The 18,743-nt window shown below is 47.4% G+C and overlaps 1 protein-coding gene across 4 annotated transcripts in view; it reads right to left on the bottom strand.

The window, feature by feature from the left end:
- BMP2 (bone morphogenetic protein 2) overlaps positions 1 to 15,775 on the bottom strand; it is a 106,507-nt gene extending 90,732 nt beyond the window's left edge. For 2 of the 4 annotated variants that reach the window (XR_007506084.1, XM_049801058.1), the window contains exons 1-3: positions 15,267 to 15,775; positions 13,926 to 14,284; positions 11,162 to 11,399 (exon numbers count right to left, since the gene is read on the bottom strand). Coding sequence is in view for 3 of the 4 variants with exons in the window: in XM_049801058.1 (XP_049657015.1) it covers positions 11,162 to 11,399; positions 13,926 to 14,277 (590 nt within the window). In the remaining variant the exon portion in view is untranslated. Of the gene's footprint in view, positions 1 to 6,962; positions 6,996 to 10,294; positions 11,400 to 13,925; positions 14,285 to 15,266 lie in introns of those variants that run through there. The other 2 variants (XM_049801059.1, XM_049801057.1) reach the window with 2 other exon arrangements.
- Between the last annotated feature and the right edge of the window lie 2,968 nt (positions 15,776 to 18,743).

Genomic DNA, 18,743 nt, shown 5'->3' with positions numbered 1-18,743 from the left:
AAGGGACATAACTGTAGATGATGCTAAAGGGGGAGTGTTATGAAGTAACACTAAAGGGGCTTGTTATGAAGTAAAGCTACAGAAATGGAAATGTTAATAACTAGTCATTCTATCTTGTAAAAGTTTAATATTCACTATTAAAGAATGGCAAGACACAAAAGAAACAGCAAGATGTTGCTATGGAGCTAAATGAAATATTGAATAAATGAGTTGTTCCTCTCAGTAAATATTTTGGTTGCAGTTTACTTGCAGTAGTATTTATCTCCCAAGAACCAATATGACGGTAATATATCATGGTAAGTAACTATCCCCTAGTTTATGCCCACACGTAAACAAATCTCACTGAAATAGGCTAAGTTTGTCCTGTGCGCAGCACCCATATATGTCTATGAGCCCCATGCCTGCAAAACTCAACATGCTCCCCCCTCACTAAACTTGCAAGCTCCGTATCTGCTGCATTTTAAGTAGCTGCACACTTCCCAATCATTAACGTACACATCCTCTTCATGCGCAAGGAAATATTATTATCCTGGTTTTACAAATGAGAATCCTAGGCACAGAGAGATTAAAGCTGAGCGTTTCAAAGCACCCCAGTTAATTAAAATGACTGGAAAATGGGTGTCCAAATTGTTTAGATACCTTTGAAGTCTCAGAATAATTATATTGCTCAAGGTCACACAGGGAGTTTATGGCTGACCCACAACTTGAACCCAGATTTCCAGCGTCCCACTCCAGCACCTTAATCACAAAGCCATCTTTGCTTTCCAATTTAATACTGGCCAGACCTGGTCCGCATGCAAACTGGTTACCAACAGACGAAACCTGTTATTATGCCATATAATGTAGCTATCTATCTCTACCCTACAGGATAAACAGCAGTGCATTTGGGCATTCTTTAAGGTACATATCATTACAAAACACTTACGAGGCAGGGAAGAGCTATTTGAGAATTAGCACATAAGGACAGTGAGGGACATATCCAATGGCGCACTCCAGCTCCGCAGCAGAGTAAAGTTTGCTGTCTCTCCTGTCCTTACTCTGGTGGCCCTGCTGCTACACTGCCTCTTTTTTCTGATGCAGTATTTGACTAGCAGCATTTCCTTTTAACAGGTTTAGCCCCCAAAGCCTGTCTTGTTGCTCTCAGCCTAGCGGTGATTTCCACCACCTTTCGTGACTAGGCCCACTTGACACTACAGCCACCAGTGATGCTATGTTTCTTGCCATCAGGCTTGCTAGACCACAGTACAAAATAAACCCTCAAAGTTATTCAGAGTAGCACCGAGTCTTCAGCAATAAAGCATATGGTGGAAGAGTCCTCTCCCAAATTAAAAACTCAGAAAGGACCTGTTCAGGAGGCTTCCACACCACAGAGACAGAAGAGCCTCTGCACATAAGCACTGCCAGACACTGGCACTGTATGACACTCATTGGCCTTTCTCATTCCTCTAGCGTCGTTGCACAGAAGAGGGCTGCACTTAAGCCAGTTTTGATATCCATTAATAAACTTGATCTCAGCTTAATTTCTCTTGAGGATAGACTCCAATTACATGCTCCTCTCATTTACAGCTGCCAAGTCGGAAGGCTACGTTTTCCAAATGCTGATTCCTATCATTGGCGCAAAGTCTTCAGGCCTTGGTATGAACTGATGCAGTTACATAAAGTAAAACTTCCCAGATAGGATTCAATCTCGGTTCTCCCTAGACACACCAACACCCTCCAGTACGTGGAACGCAATGGAAGACAGAGATCAACATAAAACACACACACATATACTTAACATGCTGACTTTTTATCACGGAGGTTGCTAATTTCCCATGCTAAGAACAATGTTTGGAACTAAAATGAATTATGTGTCTCATTCTGAGTGCATCAAAGAGTAGACAGCCTTTTTAAAGGAGTCAAGATCACCTCAGCTGTGCTTTTGTTATCTAGCCCAAGGTTAAGGATTTGGCCTTGGGCTAACAATTGGCTTAGAAAACCAGGATCATGTAATGAGAGTTCCAGGAAGAGAGAAAAACCAAAGCTTGGTAAAGGCACACTCTTCAAAGTGTCCCAGTATTTGACCTTCCCCCCCCTTAGATGAATAAGGTAAAGAAGAGAGGAATGGAGCCTGAAACCCTGAAGGAAGTACTCGCATACAAGAGGAGCTGGAAAGACCTTCCCAGACACTCAGGCTCACAGAGAAAGGCCTGACAACAAATTTTCCTCACCAGTTAAATAGAAAAGTTGGCAGTAGCCCACTGTGTGGCTCAGGTCTCAAGAGGAGAAGGCTCTTGAAAAGGGCAGCACCTGGTTTATTTTCTTTGATATAAAGCACAAGTTAAGCTGCTTCTATTTGACAATCAAATCTAACCCTCAAAAAAAGGCTAAGACCCTCCAGCAGGTGAGAGCTGCAATAGCTACGTGCCAGCAAAATGGCCTGCTGGCTTATACAGACTCATTTGCAAACTACTGATTTTTTTTAATGGTTTTTGGTTTTGGTTTTGTTTTTTTTTTTTTGTCAGAACCTGCACACAGGAGAGTCACAGACCACTTTCTCAACTTTTGCTGCTGACAAAAACCAGAAGGCTCCACCCATGCTCCCAACATCATTTTCCCAGGGCTTGGTCCTTCTCACTGAGGAACTCTGCAGTGGGCATGAATCAGTAACTCAGCAGGTGTGCAGAATCTCTCTCTAAATGACTCTGCCCTCTAGGGTACATTTGGGTTATATTTTCAAAGATGAAAGTCTTTTCATCTGCAACCTGGGAGACTTCTTTGCCCAACATGTCAAGGAGTAGTTAACAATTAACTATTTCTAAAAAAACCCCAAACCAAACAGAAAAAAAAACTTTTTCAAAAAAATTACCAGACCAGGAAATATTAATCAATTAGTTTTGATCCTCTCCTCAGTAAAAACATCATCTAGAACATGGGTTACTGCTAATCCTAAGTAACCAAAAATGTTGCTGGACTTTAAAATACCAGTGGCTAAGAAAAGGAGAACTTCATTTCCATTTCTTTCTGATCTTTGAGTCTCAAGGTGGCATTCTGAGGCTTCTCCCCAGAGAGTGTAAGGAAATTTTCTTTCTAAGAATCTCAGGCTCCAGGTGTCCTCACAAAATTACAGCAGGGGAAGCTTTAAAGTAATCCTGCACGATGCCAGTAGCCTGTACACTGAAAGCAGTAAAATGACAACATACCTGTCATTCCACTAATCTAGGTCTTGAACAATAGGAATAAAAGAGTATCAATAATGCCAGCATTTTGCAGAACAAAAACGCTCATTTTTCACTTAATGCTATTGGGCCCACCTTTTATTTACAGTGCCAAGGCTGGGAAAACGGCTTGGTCCAATAGCAACAGTTTGTGACATCAAAACTGCCTTCATGTTAACATTATGATGTCAACTAGAAGATCAGGATTCTTCATAAAAATGGACATAAAAGCTGGCCTCAGAGTGAAAGACTGCTTTTAAGTAAAAGATTTTTTTCATTCAAAGAAGAGAGAAAATGCAAGCAGAAGAAATTGCATTAGAACTGTCCTTAAAATAGAAAATTTAAAACAACAGCCAGAGTGATGTTTATAAGAAATAATACATACCCTGTCTCTCTTCCTAATTCCTAAGGAGTCAATAACTCCTTTGGTCTATGAAGTCCCATACAAAGTTATCAATAAGTCATGAGAAAAATGCAAAAGTCAAAATTATAATGAAATGAATCATTCTTTCTGGCTGTAAAACAGAGGCATTCTGCTCAGCCCGCATGTTTGGTGCAGCCGTAGTCAGACATCCCTTCCCCCTTCCCCCTTCCCCCTCCCATCACCATTGGCCTTGCAATTAAGCTTCAATACGCCTGTGTGTATATTATTGATGTGGAAACAGCTATTTCCATCATGCTGCAGATATTCTATACTTTTGAAGTCTGCGGTTACAGGGTCATTATTCCATACAACACTTTCCCATCACCAGGGTGTGCAGGATGCCATAAAAAATGGTTTTGTGCAAGTTCCAAGCTACTGGAGTTATGTCAATAGTTACCTTAAAAACATTATTTTTTATACGTGGTCACCCTGCCTTCTGAGGATTTGCTTTAATAAAAAGGAGCTGACCATCTGAGAACAAAGCCAGTAGAGCTGTGCTGATTTGCAGATCTGGTTGATATTTCCATCTTTTAATCTGCATGTTGTTTCTAGGATGATGATGATGATGATGACAGTAATAATAGTAGTAGTAATAATAAAAATAATAATACATTTGCTCCTGTTTGTAGTGAAACACTGCTGGAGTTGAATGCTCTGTTTTAATGAGACACACTGAATGAAACAGTATCCTGCAGTGCAAGAAGTACGTCAGCTCTCCACTGCCTTGGCATTATGACCCAAGCTACAGTACAATATTCATAATTTTCTTGGTGATCTCCCAGAAAAACCTTCTTAATTTAATCTCTAATGGGATTATCAGCCTCATTAAATTGTAAATCTGCCACAGTCCAGCTGTTGTGGGAACCTGAACTCTCAGAGTGTTATCAGTTTGCTGCTCTGATCTCTTTACCTGAAGTCCCTCTAGAAATTTTTAGCACTTTGAGCTTCAAAAGCCTGCAGGGTCCTTCCCACTTCCCTCTCCTACAGCTTCTTCCCACAAAAATCCCTGCCTTTTTTCAGACTAAAAAGGCACAGATCTGCTTCTTTGCTGGACTTAAGCCAATATACCCAACTGCAGACCTAACCCAGTGGCTCCCATCTAATTCCTGTATGGGTAGCCAAGCACACTTCGCAGAAGCCCCTGCAAGAATGAACTATGAAGAGCAAAAATACATCTCATCGCTACCCTGCCTTATGAGCTGAGAACCAAGTCGACCCACTGCAAGTTTCCTACCTCTGGAGAAGTCCAACAACTCTCAGCCTCTGTTCATCTATTGAGGGCAATACAAGCCCAGGCAGGTACTACAGCTGAGTGCCTTCACAGCACTATGTAAATACAGATGCAAATGAGTTTTGGCCTTCAGACTTCTGGCAAGTTACAAACACAGTCCCTGGTGTTACAAGGTGTCTCCTGCTGCACGCAATGGGGGCAAGCCTTCAGACCCTGCCCAAACTAAGATTCTTGCTGAAGGCAGGGACAAACTTGCCTCTGTAAAAGACACAGAACCAGAACAAAACCAGTGTACCTGCTTTTCTAAGTGACCATTGCACGAGGCTTGTGGACGGAAGGTTGCTAAATCCCAGAGGGCACTGACAGGTGACTAGATTCCAAAAAGAGAGGAAACTCCACCTTAGGAAATCATTACTGCCTGTTGCAGACAAGGCTGTCAGGAATACAGGTAATGAAGGATTAGTACTGGAGAGACAGGAAAGAGGTAATCTTAAAATAAATCTTTAATTCTTTTTGTGCCCAAGCAAGGCAAATGTAGTGGACACACATGAATGGTTACTTTCTCACACACCTGCAAAATCTCTTAGGAGAAATAAACAAAAAATTTGGAGTACAGCAAAGTAAGGTTATATTCTGAAGGAGCTGGGATTTTTTCCTTGTACATAGTAGTCTAACAAAATAGACAACTACGGCTTTTATCCAACACCCTTCTTACAGCAATAATATGTAAAATCCAAGTGTCCTTCTGAACCTAGCTTCTTTCTTCTTTCCTATGTAACTAAAAAACAAAGTGGTTTGTGCCTATAACAACCATTTATAACATCTTTAAAAGTACATTTTAATGCCTTTGGCTTTTCATCATTATTTTGAGCAGCTTAAGTCAACTGGGAACAAGATTCGTGGTTCTCATGTTCTCGTGCTGTAAGAACACAACAGATCAAGTTCTCATAGCAGCAGTCTGCCCTACCAAAAGGGGTAGCCTTAATATAAAGGAGAAGAGAAACATTCCATATCCATCATTAGATAAATAATACTTCAGGCAAGATATGGCACCTTTAAAAGTGCCTTTTCAGTCTTGGATTTTTCTCTGCTTGTTACTACAGAAACCATCTAGCAACCAGAATCTAAGACAGACTCCACCCAAAACAGAGAAAAACAATATAGACAGAGTAGGCTTTTCCTCCCCTTTTTTTTTTTTTTTTTTTTTTTTTTTTTTTAAGATTTTCCCTCCCCACCACTTTTTTTTTTTTTTTAAAGGGTGGATGAGTGCTAAGGAAAAGTATCTTACTGTGAACAGGATAGGAGCATTTTGCATGCAGTTGAAACAGTAAAGCTCTGATTACAGATGGCAGAAATGAAAGCAGGGAATGAGTAATGAGCAATGAGAAATGCGTAATGCGGGATGAGGATATAATTTCCACACATCGGCTAAAGAAAGGTTTACACTCTTAAGCAATAAAAACAAACCATTAAGCCAGACCTGCACTGTCAGGAAGTATAAAACAGTTCTTGAAACTCTGCAGTTACTATACAAAAGCTTTTCATAAACTTTTGTTTCCTGATCTTCATAAAACATTAACATCAAGCTGCCATATGGCAATTAGCTGCCTCCTGAAATCAATAAAAAAAACCCCAAAAATCAACAATTTAGGAATAGCTGTACAATAAATAGCTCAATAATTATCCTCTTCTAATAGTGTAGCAAAGTGGGTCTAATATAAATGCAGTCCAGATGAGCTCCTTCTTCAAAGCTGAGAGTACAATAAATCATGTTCCTCTCCAAGCCTCATCAGTACTGATTGCACAAGTGAGACACCTAACTGCCTAGCAGGGAGAGAAGCAGGTGATAAGTCTGTGGACACCCAAACCCAATTATCATATGAGCAGGAAAGGTTTCAATGCCTGATTATGATGAGCCCAGGTTAGCGCAGCAGAGCAGATCCTGCTCGGTGAAAATGGCCAATGCTCTCGGGAGAGCTTACCTCAACTGAAGATCTTCCCACGTCATTTTTACATGTTGCTGACCACAGAAGTCCAACTGAATTTTGCGCAAAAATTATCAAGCCTCTCGACAAAGCTGTTACTGAGTCTCAAAAGGACAAGGAGAGATGCTGATCACATTTGTGTTTAGAGAGATGCTTATCTGAAATGCACAAAGGGTGACATTATCTATCACAATCTCTGCCTATATAGATTATATAAGTGCCTAGAAGCAATATGTTTAGGGGAAATAGGCTATAGGGTAACAAAGGCAGTTCTGCCTTCCAGATCTGCTTTTTCTCCACTTAAGAGGAAAAAAAAAAAAAAGCTCTTTTCTTCTTGTAGAGTCCTGTAATACTAGTAAGTACTAAAGAACTAAAATAAGTACTGGAGTACTATGGTAACAGAATACCTTTAGTATTTAGGATTATTTAGCAGTCACTACCCGACTTAGAAGATGTCTTGGAAGTATCAGAAAGCCCAAACCTTTCAGAAGGACTGTTTGATCATCAACCCTATTTAGCAGAGTTCAGGAACCCAACTGATCTCTAAGAGAATTTTCTACTACTCATGTATGAAAGTTTGGTTTCTTTCTTTTATTTTAAATCCTAAACAAACTCTTCAGTGCAGCACTCTCACATCTCCAATCTAGAGAGAGGTTAAGGATTTAAAGATATGTTACAAAAACAATTCTGCAGAAATTTATTGACATGCTGAGCTTGACACATGCATATTTCCACCTCAAATTCAGTATGGAACTCATGATTCTGTGACTAACACTAAGCAAGTATAGAAATGCTTACAAGAGTGGGTCTTAATAGGTTTACAATTATACCTTGGCCTCACAGTGTATTTTACTAAGGATGCAATTCTTTGTCAAGCAACAGGAGGTTTGCCTTTACAAGGAATGCAGCACCACGCCATGAGCCAGCTACTGCTCATGCATAGACAAGCGCCATAGTCAATTTTTTTGAAACAAGATTAGCATCAATGTGTTCTCATGCCTTAGAGGAGAAGTAAAGCAGTCACCACTCCGTAAAAAGCCCCCCTCAATCTAGTTACACACAAAGGGCTAGGAGCTGTGAAACTTAAGCCTTGCAACACTGGAGTTTAGGATCTGGTTAGAAGTGCCATGGGGTCTTTACTGATTTCAGCAGGTTTGGGATCATACCTTTCCTGCTCATAGAAATGGTACGATCTTCAATTTTTCAGCACTTTATGTCCAGCTTCTGCAAGCTCAGGTTTTAGACTACGCTAACACTGCTGTGACCTGACTAGCACAACCGCGCATCGCAAACAATCACTGAATTTTTGAAGAACCTTCACTGTGGTATATCCTGTGACTGACAACCTTCCCAAAGCAACAGCCATAAACTCACGCATCACCAGCAAAGCTCGCAACAAGCAAAAGACAAACTACGCTTCTGTCCATAGGATGCTTCCCCCTAAAAACAGTAGCCAACAAAACGGCACCGGTCTTTCGAAAAAGGAAATAGAGGTTGTCCAACACAGCGAACTTGTAGGCTGCTATGTAGTTATCAGCGTGACCAATAACATAAGCTACCTCTCAAAAATAAGCAGAGCCAAACTGCAGAGTGGTGGATTGTTCTCTACTAGCTATTAAAAAATACTGCTGGTACAAAGAAATACGTAAGTTTGTATCTCACCACAGAAACTTACAGCTAGCCTAAGATATTTTTAAGCTCATGAGAAAAACGGAAGCAGCCAACAGCAAATTAGTTTTTCTCTCTCATCCTCTGTACCCATTGCTTTTTGTGATGATTAGCAATAGAGAACTGTTCTATAAGACGACCTAAGATATCATCAAGTTAGCCTTTCTGATCAACGAACCTATTTAGTACCTTCGCTGTAACACAGATGATTCTGGTAAAAAAGGAGGAATTTGGGGAGGGCCATGAGAAAGAGGTTTCTGTTAATAAAAAGTTAGGCTAGTAGGAGGCCCAAATCAGAGATCCCCAGAGTTGACTTAGAGAGGTCTCTAATGGGCCAACTGTACACATGGCTTTAGGAAGCACTGCCTCAGTTCACCAAATCCAGAAACAGATCCACAACAGAGCATGAGGGGGGTTCTGACATCTCTGGAGGTATCAGCACAGTCATTATATATCCACTAAATACAGCAGAGAGCTCCTGAAATAGGCAGGAACTTACCGCTAGCAGCTTAACACAATTTCATTCTGTTCCTGGCTTCAGTGCACTTTGCAGTTGATCACCGAGAAGCCAACCAACTTAAGCTACTTTCCTGCTCTATTGTTTCAGCACAACTTTCACACAACAAGCAACCCAGCCTCTGCATGCTCATCTCAGGTTCTGCTGCTAGTAACCTGACTGCCATACCAGTCTTTTAACGCACAACAAATATTAGCTTTAATACTGCATTTGCCAACTGCAAATCATGCTTTTGCCCCTTACATGAAGGATTTAAAAAGTAAGAAGATGTAAGCAAAGTTACCCTTGTGATGACTGCACAAATGAACCATTTTTTTCTTACAGACTGGACTTTTCAGAAAGAAATATCAGAATTCTATGATTTATTATCTGAAATAGATTTAAACATTTGGGAAGAAAAAAAAAAAAAAAAAGCTTTCAAACACAAAACCCTGGAAAGGAAGACAAGCTAATCTGCAAAACCATCAGCTGAGGTTAGATAAGAGGCTGCATACAACAACAGTTTGCTACATGTAGGGCAAAAATTGAAGATTAGTTTCACTATAACACTCCACAGAAGTGAGCTCACATCTGAGGTGAGGAAGTATGCAATGCTTTTCCAACAGTTAAAGACAAGGGCCAGTACAAATAAGGTAAGTATTCCTCTTTAGTGTACATAATCACAAAAAAAAAAAAAAAAAAAAGGATGACATTTTAGTTTTTATTATTTTATATTTGGCCAGGACTTTTAAAGGAAGGACTTTTAAAGGAAACATCAAACATTCACTTTTCTGTAGGTCTAGAAAGGATTCAGTCTTCCCCCGCCCCCACCTCCCGGAGGATTTCTATTGGTCCTTCTTATATTCACGCTGCAAATTAGTTGGGAATAGTAGTATTTATACTAGATCAGCAACGTCTGGTTCTTATCCAAATGTTTCACCTAAAGAGGATGCCAGTTCTCATGGAGTGGACAGCCCACCCTGCAGCATTCCTGAGAATTGTACAATATAATAATCTTGAAAGTCAGCAGAGTGGATTATCCACTTTTTTCTGGACTTGAACTTGTGACCTTAACAGTAGCACAGCAGAAAGCAAATGTGCTATGCACTTTGCCATAGTAACCTTCCATGTATTCTTTTCAACTTAAATACACACAATTGAAACAGCTACAATTTTGGAAAATTATGTACAAACCCTATATTTTTTTTCTTTTTGATTACATATAAATACAAATTAGCTATTCTTCTAAAAAGTGGTTATAATAGTAAATAAATACAAAATAAGAATCTGACCATTATACTTCATGTGCTGGGGTTAAACCCATATAAAATGTACAACTAAAATACATTTAAAATCTTTAAAGGAATATTTCTCTGATTAAAATATTTGTTTTCCCAACTTTTTTTCGTAGACATAAATATATTTTCAAAATAGTTGTGTTTTTTTTTCTTTCCATTTCATTACATAAATAAAGTCTTCATTGGGAAATATTAAAGTGTCAGCTTTTTTTTTTTTTTTTTTTTTTTTTTTTTTTGTCTAATATATTTGCTGTGTTAGCGGCACCCACAACCCTCCACAACCATATCTTGATAGTTCTTTAATACAACTTTTTCATTTTCATCAAGGTAGAGCATGGAAATAGCACTCAGTTCTGTCGGCACACAGCAAGCCTTGGGGATTTTGGAATTCACTGAATTGACCAAAGTCTGAACAATGGCATGGTTTGTTGAGTTTAGATGATCTGCCAGCGGAAAAGGACATTCCCCATGGCAGTAAAAGGCACTATACCCCGGTGGGGCAACAATCCAGTCATTCCACCCCACATCATTGAAGTCCACATATAACGGATGCCTTTTGCAACTGTATTTGTGGCGTTTACGCTGTTTGTGTTTTGCTTGACGCTTTTCTCTTTTATGAAGCGGGTGTCCCTTGCCATCATGCCCAAACGTTACTAATAATGGCCTGAGCTGAGACCAGCTATCTTCATCCTGATGTAAAGACCTGCTAATCCTAACATGCCTCTTGGAGGCACTGTTCTCTTTGTCCAAGTGAACCACCTCTACCACAAACCCATGATTAGGTTGTCCATGTGCAATCCACCTCAAAACAGCTGGCGTTACATCAAAACTTTCCCATTTACTTGCATTATGATGCACCAACCTGGTGTCCAAAAGTCTTGTGACAGGGTCCTTAGAGGTGGCTGTGGCTGGCTTTACAATTTCATAAATATTAATACGGTGATGGTAGCTGCTGTTGTTCTCAAAGGCTCCGTGCACCTGTTTCCGAAAAATCTGGAGTTCAGCTGAGGTGATAGACTCCTCATTAGGGATGGAAGTTAAATTAAAGAAGAAACGCCGTGCTGTTTTCCCACTTGTTTCTGGCAGTTCTTCCAGAACTTCTAATTTGATTAAACAGGGAAAATAAAAAAAAAGAAAAAAAAGAAAAGAAAGAAAAAGTTCAGGAACTGAGACAAGCAACCAAACCCCTCATAGCCTGCTGTTGGCAACTTTCAAATGACAGCTAACACATGTGACACACAAGATCTGAAAGACTTTCAGGCAGAAAATACCGTCTCCCATGTCTTTCTGTTCATTTATGCAAGCATGTATAGCGTGAAGTTAAGAATGCTTCATTTATTGTTATGCATTTTGATTGAATACTGGTGTCCTTTGTATACCAGGTGGTTATAAGCGGCAAGAAACACATAGCATTACTGTGGAATTCAAGGACATTAGTGAGAAAACTCAAGCACTATAGTTCGTAGGTGTCTGATGAGAATCATTGAAACTGGTTGAGGACTTAGGGTAACTATTGCATGTCTGCTTTTTTCAAGAATATGGCTCTAACATCAATCCCTTAAACTCCATTCTGAAAAATATTACTGCGCAATTCAGGTGACTTACGAATCTTAACATATGGATTCTTGCATCTTAATTAGAGACGGCGAACTCAACATCTGTAACGGCACTTTAGAAAGCACACCCTAGCATTTACTCAACAGGGCCACAAGGAACAGCAGGAAGGTTCAACTGCTAAAAAGAGGTGGATGGTAAATGGATAATGAAACAAAGTCACTTCTGAACAACAGGTTTTCAAAACCACAAAAAAAAATTAAATTAAAAAGTCACTAAACCCCAGGCCATTCTCACCTTTGAGTCAACAAATAGTTGAATGGAGCTTCAGAGGGAGTAAAATATATCTAGGGTTGCTAAGAAGTACATTGCTGCTACAGACATTGAAGAAATTAAAAATCTTTGCCAAAACAAATTAATTTTGGTGCTAAGCATCCTGGAGAAACATTCACTTTCTAAAGGGAAGCCATAACGGCTGTTAGCAGTTCTTAGTCATGTAACCATCCCCTGTTGAATCCAGTATGACTTTTTGTGTAAGGTAAGGCTCAGCTTTACGGTATTTCAGGACCAGCCCAATATTTGTAAATATGCAGATGCTTTGCGTGGCCACAAGACGAACTTCTGCTTCCAAGAAGCCACTAATACAGAATGAGAGCTCAGTGAAAAATAATGGAGACGGATTGATTTTCTTCTCAATTCTGTGAGAATTGTAGAATAGCTTTTATGTCAAAACCAGTCTTTGCTGTAACAGTACGACTACTTCAAACTGCAGATTTTTACACTTGCCGAAAATCATAAACTCGGCCCTTTCGGCTCCTCTCTTGCTCAGCCCCTTGCCTACCTATACTCAGGTTTAACATGAGTGACCGGTGCTCTGGCTTTTCCCCCTTTGCTGCTAGGTGTTTACTTTCCACGTAGGGAAATGCAGATGATGAGACGTTACATTTCATCATCCGTCTCCTTTCTCACGATAAGGCTTTCCACTTAACGGCACGTCCACTTCTCCGAGGCCGCCTCCTTTATCCGTCAGAAACATTCAACAGTAACGGATTTCTTTTCTCAACACAGTTTCACCTTAAAAGCATGGGGAAAACTGCACTTTTGTTACTTTTACAGCGGGGCCACTGCACGCCAGCACCGGAGACTAGCAGCCAGGAACAATTACAACCTGGGGAAACGTTTCCCAAAAGAGCACGCGAGCGACACGCGCACCACCGGCTGCACGGGCCTACCCGTGCCCTGGCTAACGCCGCAGCGGCTCCGTCAGCCGGGAAACGCACCCAGTTGCTCAGCGAGAGCAAGAACCCGTCCCAGAGGGTCCGCCGCCCGGGTGGGCTGCAGGCGGGGAGGGGTGGGGGTGCTGCCGGGACGCCCCGCTCCGCGTTTGGCCAGGTTACCTGCGGGTGAGAGCTGAACCCTGGCCACAGGGCTTTTCCCAGCCCGGGTGCTGGCGGCGGGGGAGGCGTGGGGCGGCCCGGAATAAGCCGCTCCCGGACGGCGGGGCGAGGGAGCGCTGGAGGAGGCCGCGATCGGTTGTTTCGTTGATCTCTCACGGGGATTAGATAAGGATTAGAAACCTCCGCAGCGGGCCCCGGCTCAGCCGCGCCTTAGGGAGACTTCCCTGCTCGTTAGCCTCGCAACGGAAAAGCTGTCTGTGGGAACGCTTCGCGCGGAGCCGCTCTGTTTCAGCGGAGGAAGTCAGTAACGCCGCAGCCTCTCGGCGGACGGAGGGGGGAGGTTCGCAGAGCAAGCGCGCCACAGCAGCGACCCCGCAGCCTGCAGCCGCGGCGCTGGAAGCACACCGCCGCCCCGGTGGATTCAACACACCCCGCGTTACCGGCGGCCGAGCGGACGCGCGCCCGGGGAGGAATCCGCCCCGACGCTCCTCCCCCGGCCCTCCCCTTTCCCCTCCAGCTCCCTCCGCCCGGCCCGCGGCCGCCCCACGCCGCCGCGCGCGCGGAGCCCGCGCCCGTTAACGGCCCCCCACCCCCGGCCCGCCCGCCCGCCCGCCCCCCCCCCCCCCACCCCCCCGCGGCCCCGCGCGCGCCCGGCCCCCGCCCCGCCGCCCCTACCTTCGTGGTGGAAGCTGCGGACGGTGTTGGCGCGGCTGGCGGCCCTCTCCAGCGGGTAGCCGAGGGCGGGCGGCTGCCCCAGCTGCTGGCCCGCGTGCAGGCGGTAGAGGTCCAGCATGTAGGGGGGGATGACGACGTCCTTGCCGGGGCTGGGCCGCCGCTTCAGCCCGAACATGTGGAGCAGGCGCAGCTCGAACTCGCTGAGGAGGTCCTCGGGGCGCTGCGCGGCCGAGGCGGCGCGGCCCGGCTCGCTGAAGCGCCGCCGGCCCACCTCCGGCATGAGGCCGGCCGCGCCGCCCAGCAGCACCTGGCAGAGCAGCAGCGCCAGGAGGGAGCGGGTCGCGGCAACCATGATCAACCTGCGCGGAGGAGGAGGAGGAGGCGATGGGAACCAGTCAGCGCGGACACCGCGCCGGGGGAGCGCGCCGCGGGGTGGCGGGGGGGTGTGGGGGGGCGGTGGACGGGGACGGTCCGCAGGTGGGTCCCACCCCAGCGCCCGGCCTGGCCCCCCGCGGTGCGGCGAGGCGAGGCGCGGGCCATGGCGAGCGGCCCCCGCCGCGGCCCGGCCCGGCCCCCGGTGGGGCGGGCGCGGAGGAGCGCCCCGCGGGGCCCCCGTCGGGCCGCCTCAGGTGCTCGGCGGCGGCGGGCGGCGGAGCGAGGCACGAAAATCCCCGTGGCAGGAGATCAAAGGGGACGGGACGGGACGGGGCGGGGGAGCGGAGCGGGGCGATCCGCAACAAAGGAGCGCGGAGGTGAAGGGGAAGAGGGGGCGGCCGCTGTCAGCGCGGCGGGGGCACCGCCGGGGCCGGGCCGCTGCCCTCGGCGGGGCGCAGGTGTGCGCCGGGACGGGACGGGCCTCCCGCCGCCGGGACCGCTCCGCGGGGAAAGCGCCCGGCGCCGGGATAGGGAAGGGGCGGCTGCCCAGCCGACGCGCAAAGCGACCTCCCCGCTGCGCTCCCGTCCCGACCCCCGCGCTTCGCCCCCCACCCCCGGCCGAGCCGCGCTGAGCCGCGGGGGCTCGGGGCCGGCTCCGCTTCCCCCGCGCCGGGGCTGCGCGGCGAGGCAGAACGGAGAGAAAGGGAGGGAGAGCTATTTTCCCTCGGCGGAGTGGAAGAAGGGGTAGGAGGAAAATACAAATCCTGCTAGGTCCTTAGCCAAACCCACGGGATGATATTCTGCCCCGTGAAACTCTGCGCTGGATTATTATAATTATCATTATTATTATTATTATTAGTGTCCCGTCCCCCCTCTCTCTTCCAGAGCACTAGCACCTCCGCCGTGGCCCACGGAGTCATCCTGCGGAGAAGGCTTTCAGCGGATCTGTGACCGCCGGAGTTATACCTGTGTGCAGCAGCAGGGGTTGTGTCTGCAGGAGGGTTTTCTGCTCTCGGGGTGTTTTTCCCGCATCACTTGGTGTTACTCCAAACTTCGCTGCTGCTCCTCTACAGCTGCCGAGCAGAAAACAGAAGTTCCCTGAAGTACAGTCCGCCTCAGAAACATACTTTTAGCAGCTGGTTGAGGAGGCAGAAGGCAAGTCCCGGCCAGGGAAGGGCTTCTCCCTTTTAAAAGCAGCGATCGAAAAGTTGTTGCTTCTCCTTCTTCTTCCTCCTCCTCCTCCTCCGCCGCCTCTTCCTCGCGTGTGTGTGCCTGTGCCTGCCCCTGCCCGTGAAGGGGTCCCTATGTGTCTATGGAGTTAAAAGGCTCCTTTTAAAAAATGTCCTTTGCATCACCCACATCAGACAGATGGACATTTACTGAGACTCCCGCAGCAACATTAAGATGAAGCTTGACTTTTCTCCGCTCCCTTAAAAAGAAAGAAGAAAGGAGGGAGGAGAGAGGGGAAAAAAAAAAAAAAAAAAAAAAAAAAAGGGTGGGGAGTAGCCTGCTGCCGGCCCGCGTGGAGCGGCCGCGCTAGGGGACAGCGCCGGCTGCCCCGCCGGCCCGCCCGCCTCCCGCCCCGCACCGCACCATTGCCGGGGGTGGCCGGCCGCCGCCGGGGCTTTTTGTTGCGCGGCGATGTCACGACCCCGGAGGCTCGCGGGCCCGCGCCAATCACAGCCGCCCTGTGGGAGCGGGCTGCGGCCCCGCACGGCTTTTAAAGGAGACGCCGCCTCCCTCCCTCGCTCCTTCCCTCCCTCCCTCCTCCCTCGCCCGCTCCCTCCCTCGCCCGACCGGCCGCGCCGCGGCTGCTCGCCCGCCCGCGCCCGGGTCGCGGTGCCGCCGGCCTCCGCGCCGGGACGAGGGATGGGGCGGGCGTCCCCGTCCCGTTAAGCTGCGGCACCGGCCCCCGATCCGGTGTGGGAAGCGCCGCCGGAGCGGTCCCGCGTTCTGCTCCGGGCGGCCGCGCTCCGCCGCCGGTCCGGCACGGCGTGGCGCGGCCGCCCGGAGCGGGACGCGGGGCGCGGGACCGGGCCGGGCCAAACAATGACCCATTGTGCGGCCCCGAGCGCTCCCGGGCCCCGCCGCCGCAAATCGGATTAGCGCCGTGCCCCGGACGGCCGGGGCTGCCGGGGTAGTAAGGTGTGAAGGTCACGTAAGGTATCGGGAGAATCCTGGTGCTTTAAAAGCAGTTTAAACATATATATGTGTGTGTGTATATATATATACTTATTTTCCTACCCCGGCCAGCAGCAGAGCGCGGGAGCCTGCTGCCCGACCTCGGCCTCGCCGGTGGCGCGTCCCGCAGCCCAGCCGCGGGGCGAGGGCTGGCAGCCTGGGGGTTTCCTCGCTCTCCTCCCCGAAAGACAAGCGTCCGGGCTCGGGAGGAGGCTCCTCCCGGAGGGCGGCTGCGGTGCATCCGACTGCGGGCTCAGCCCCGGCCGGCCCTGCGGACAGCAGAGGGGTTGGTGTTTTGGGGTGGTTGGTGTTTTTTTTTTTTTTAAGATGTGGCTGCCCTCCAGTGGTGGAAATGCGGCGGATCTCCGGCCCCGAACCGGCAACCCCATCACAAACCACCCTCCGCCTGCCCGCGACCCCTCGCCTCCGCCCGGCACCTGCCCCGGGGCCGAGTCGCGCTCGGGCCGAGGCCGGTGGCGGCGGGGCGGGCGCCCAGCCGTGCCCCCGCCGGTGCTCCCCTGGTTTGCAGCCGCGGGAGCCCGTCGCGGGCCCGGCATCACGTACAGCTGCGTACAGGCACAGCGGAGGACAGAGGTGGCGGGGATGAAGAAGGCAGGCCCGTGCTCAGTGGGATCGGGCTCTCAATCCCGGCTACCTCCCTCACACCTTTTGCCGATATTGGCAAATCTAATCCCGACACGGTTTAGGAATTTGGGGGTAGGGACACATCGTTTGCCTCATCTCCGGTTTGTCTGCTTGGGCTCTGCGGTAGGGCCTGGCCCTTCTTGCGCAGGTATGCGACACCGAGCAGTTTAGGGTCCCCATCAAAGCTGAAGCCATTGCATGCCATCATTAGCCGGGGTCCCAGTGGCAGCCCAGGCTCCTTCTCGGCAAGGTGAGCGCCCTGTGCTGCACCTCCTCTTCCAAATACCTCTCGGGGGCTTCATTTGCAAAAGACACAGACAGCCTTTGACACCTTGAATTACTGCGGAGGAGGATTTAAAGCAATAACAACTGAGACAGCTCCATTACCAGCTCCTCCTTTGGGAGCGGCCTTTTCCCTCCATCTTACGACTTTCCAATGTAGGAAAACCACCGATTTGAGGCAGGAATTCAGCACGTCTGGACTGGAATAGTTCCTCCTGTGGACCCTTTCCTTTTGGCCTTCCTATCACGTTAGAATGACTTCAGCTATACCGGCAAAATGTCGCTGGAGGACGAGGTGAACACACGGGGAGTTACATACCAGTGCAACAAACCACCTTAGAACTACACCAATGTAATTAAAGAGCTTCATACCAACAGCTCCAAACACTTGTTAACCTGATTTTTGCTCGCCACCACACATACAGTGGGAGAGGTGACACAGAACGAGGTGAAATCCTTCAAAAGTTTAGTTACTTCTCCGTTGCATTCCAGCGCAGATAATGTTTAATTTTATGACTTCCTGCAAGTCTTTAGCATGAACTGAAAGTGCGTGCAATGTGACTTCAGGGTATGCCAATTATGTAAATCAGCACTAAAATAACAATGGCAACGTAGTTTACACATCACTGACATTAAATGAGCACTTCAACTTCTAATTGCTATTCCAGTTCAATCTGTAGTGGGTCATGCCAGGAAAAAGTCATTTCTTGCCTCAACACTTACTCCCTGTGCCTGGAGCATAGGCTGTACTGTATGCCCAGCTTCACGTTATCTCCAGGAGCTTTCTATATTAGGATGATGAGCCTTATAAGGGAGAAATGTGTTCGTGGTTGTTCTGAAGGCCAGCATATACTCTGGTCTGATATCAAGAGGGTCTTGTAGGTTTGCCCCTCTCCAATTTTAAACAGAAATAGGCTCTCACAGTCTTCTGTTCTCATGACTATAAACTACATTTCCCCTTCTAGTTTGTCATCTCTCAGTCTAGTTAGATCAGGAGCTGCTGGGGCAGTAACTCTGCCTTCCCATCTGTTTCCATGAGGTCCCAACAAGACAACACTGAAGCACTTACAGTACGTTCCCTGAGTGCACTGGCATTCACACCAGAACCTCAGCTGTGCCCCAGCAGCTTCCCCCCGCTGCCAGCCCCAGATAGAATTTTCTCACTGAGGCAGATCTGTCTCCCTTTCAGCCAGTGCCCTGGTGCATATGGGGAACAAGGCCCCCAAAGTGTCATCCATGAAGGTCTGGTTACGGTTCATGCCTCATCAGCACACCCACCGACTAAATACCTCTCTGCAGAGCCCGCTGCCTTTGAATACTGCATTCAGGCCTGCT

Source organism: Accipiter gentilis, chromosome 5, assembly GCF_929443795.1.
Source record: "Accipiter gentilis chromosome 5, bAccGen1.1, whole genome shotgun sequence".
Taxonomy (NCBI): Eukaryota; Metazoa; Chordata; class Aves; order Accipitriformes; family Accipitridae; genus Astur; species Astur gentilis.
The sequence above is the reverse complement of the archived record's forward strand: the minus strand, read 5'-3'. Positions and strand labels throughout refer to the sequence as shown.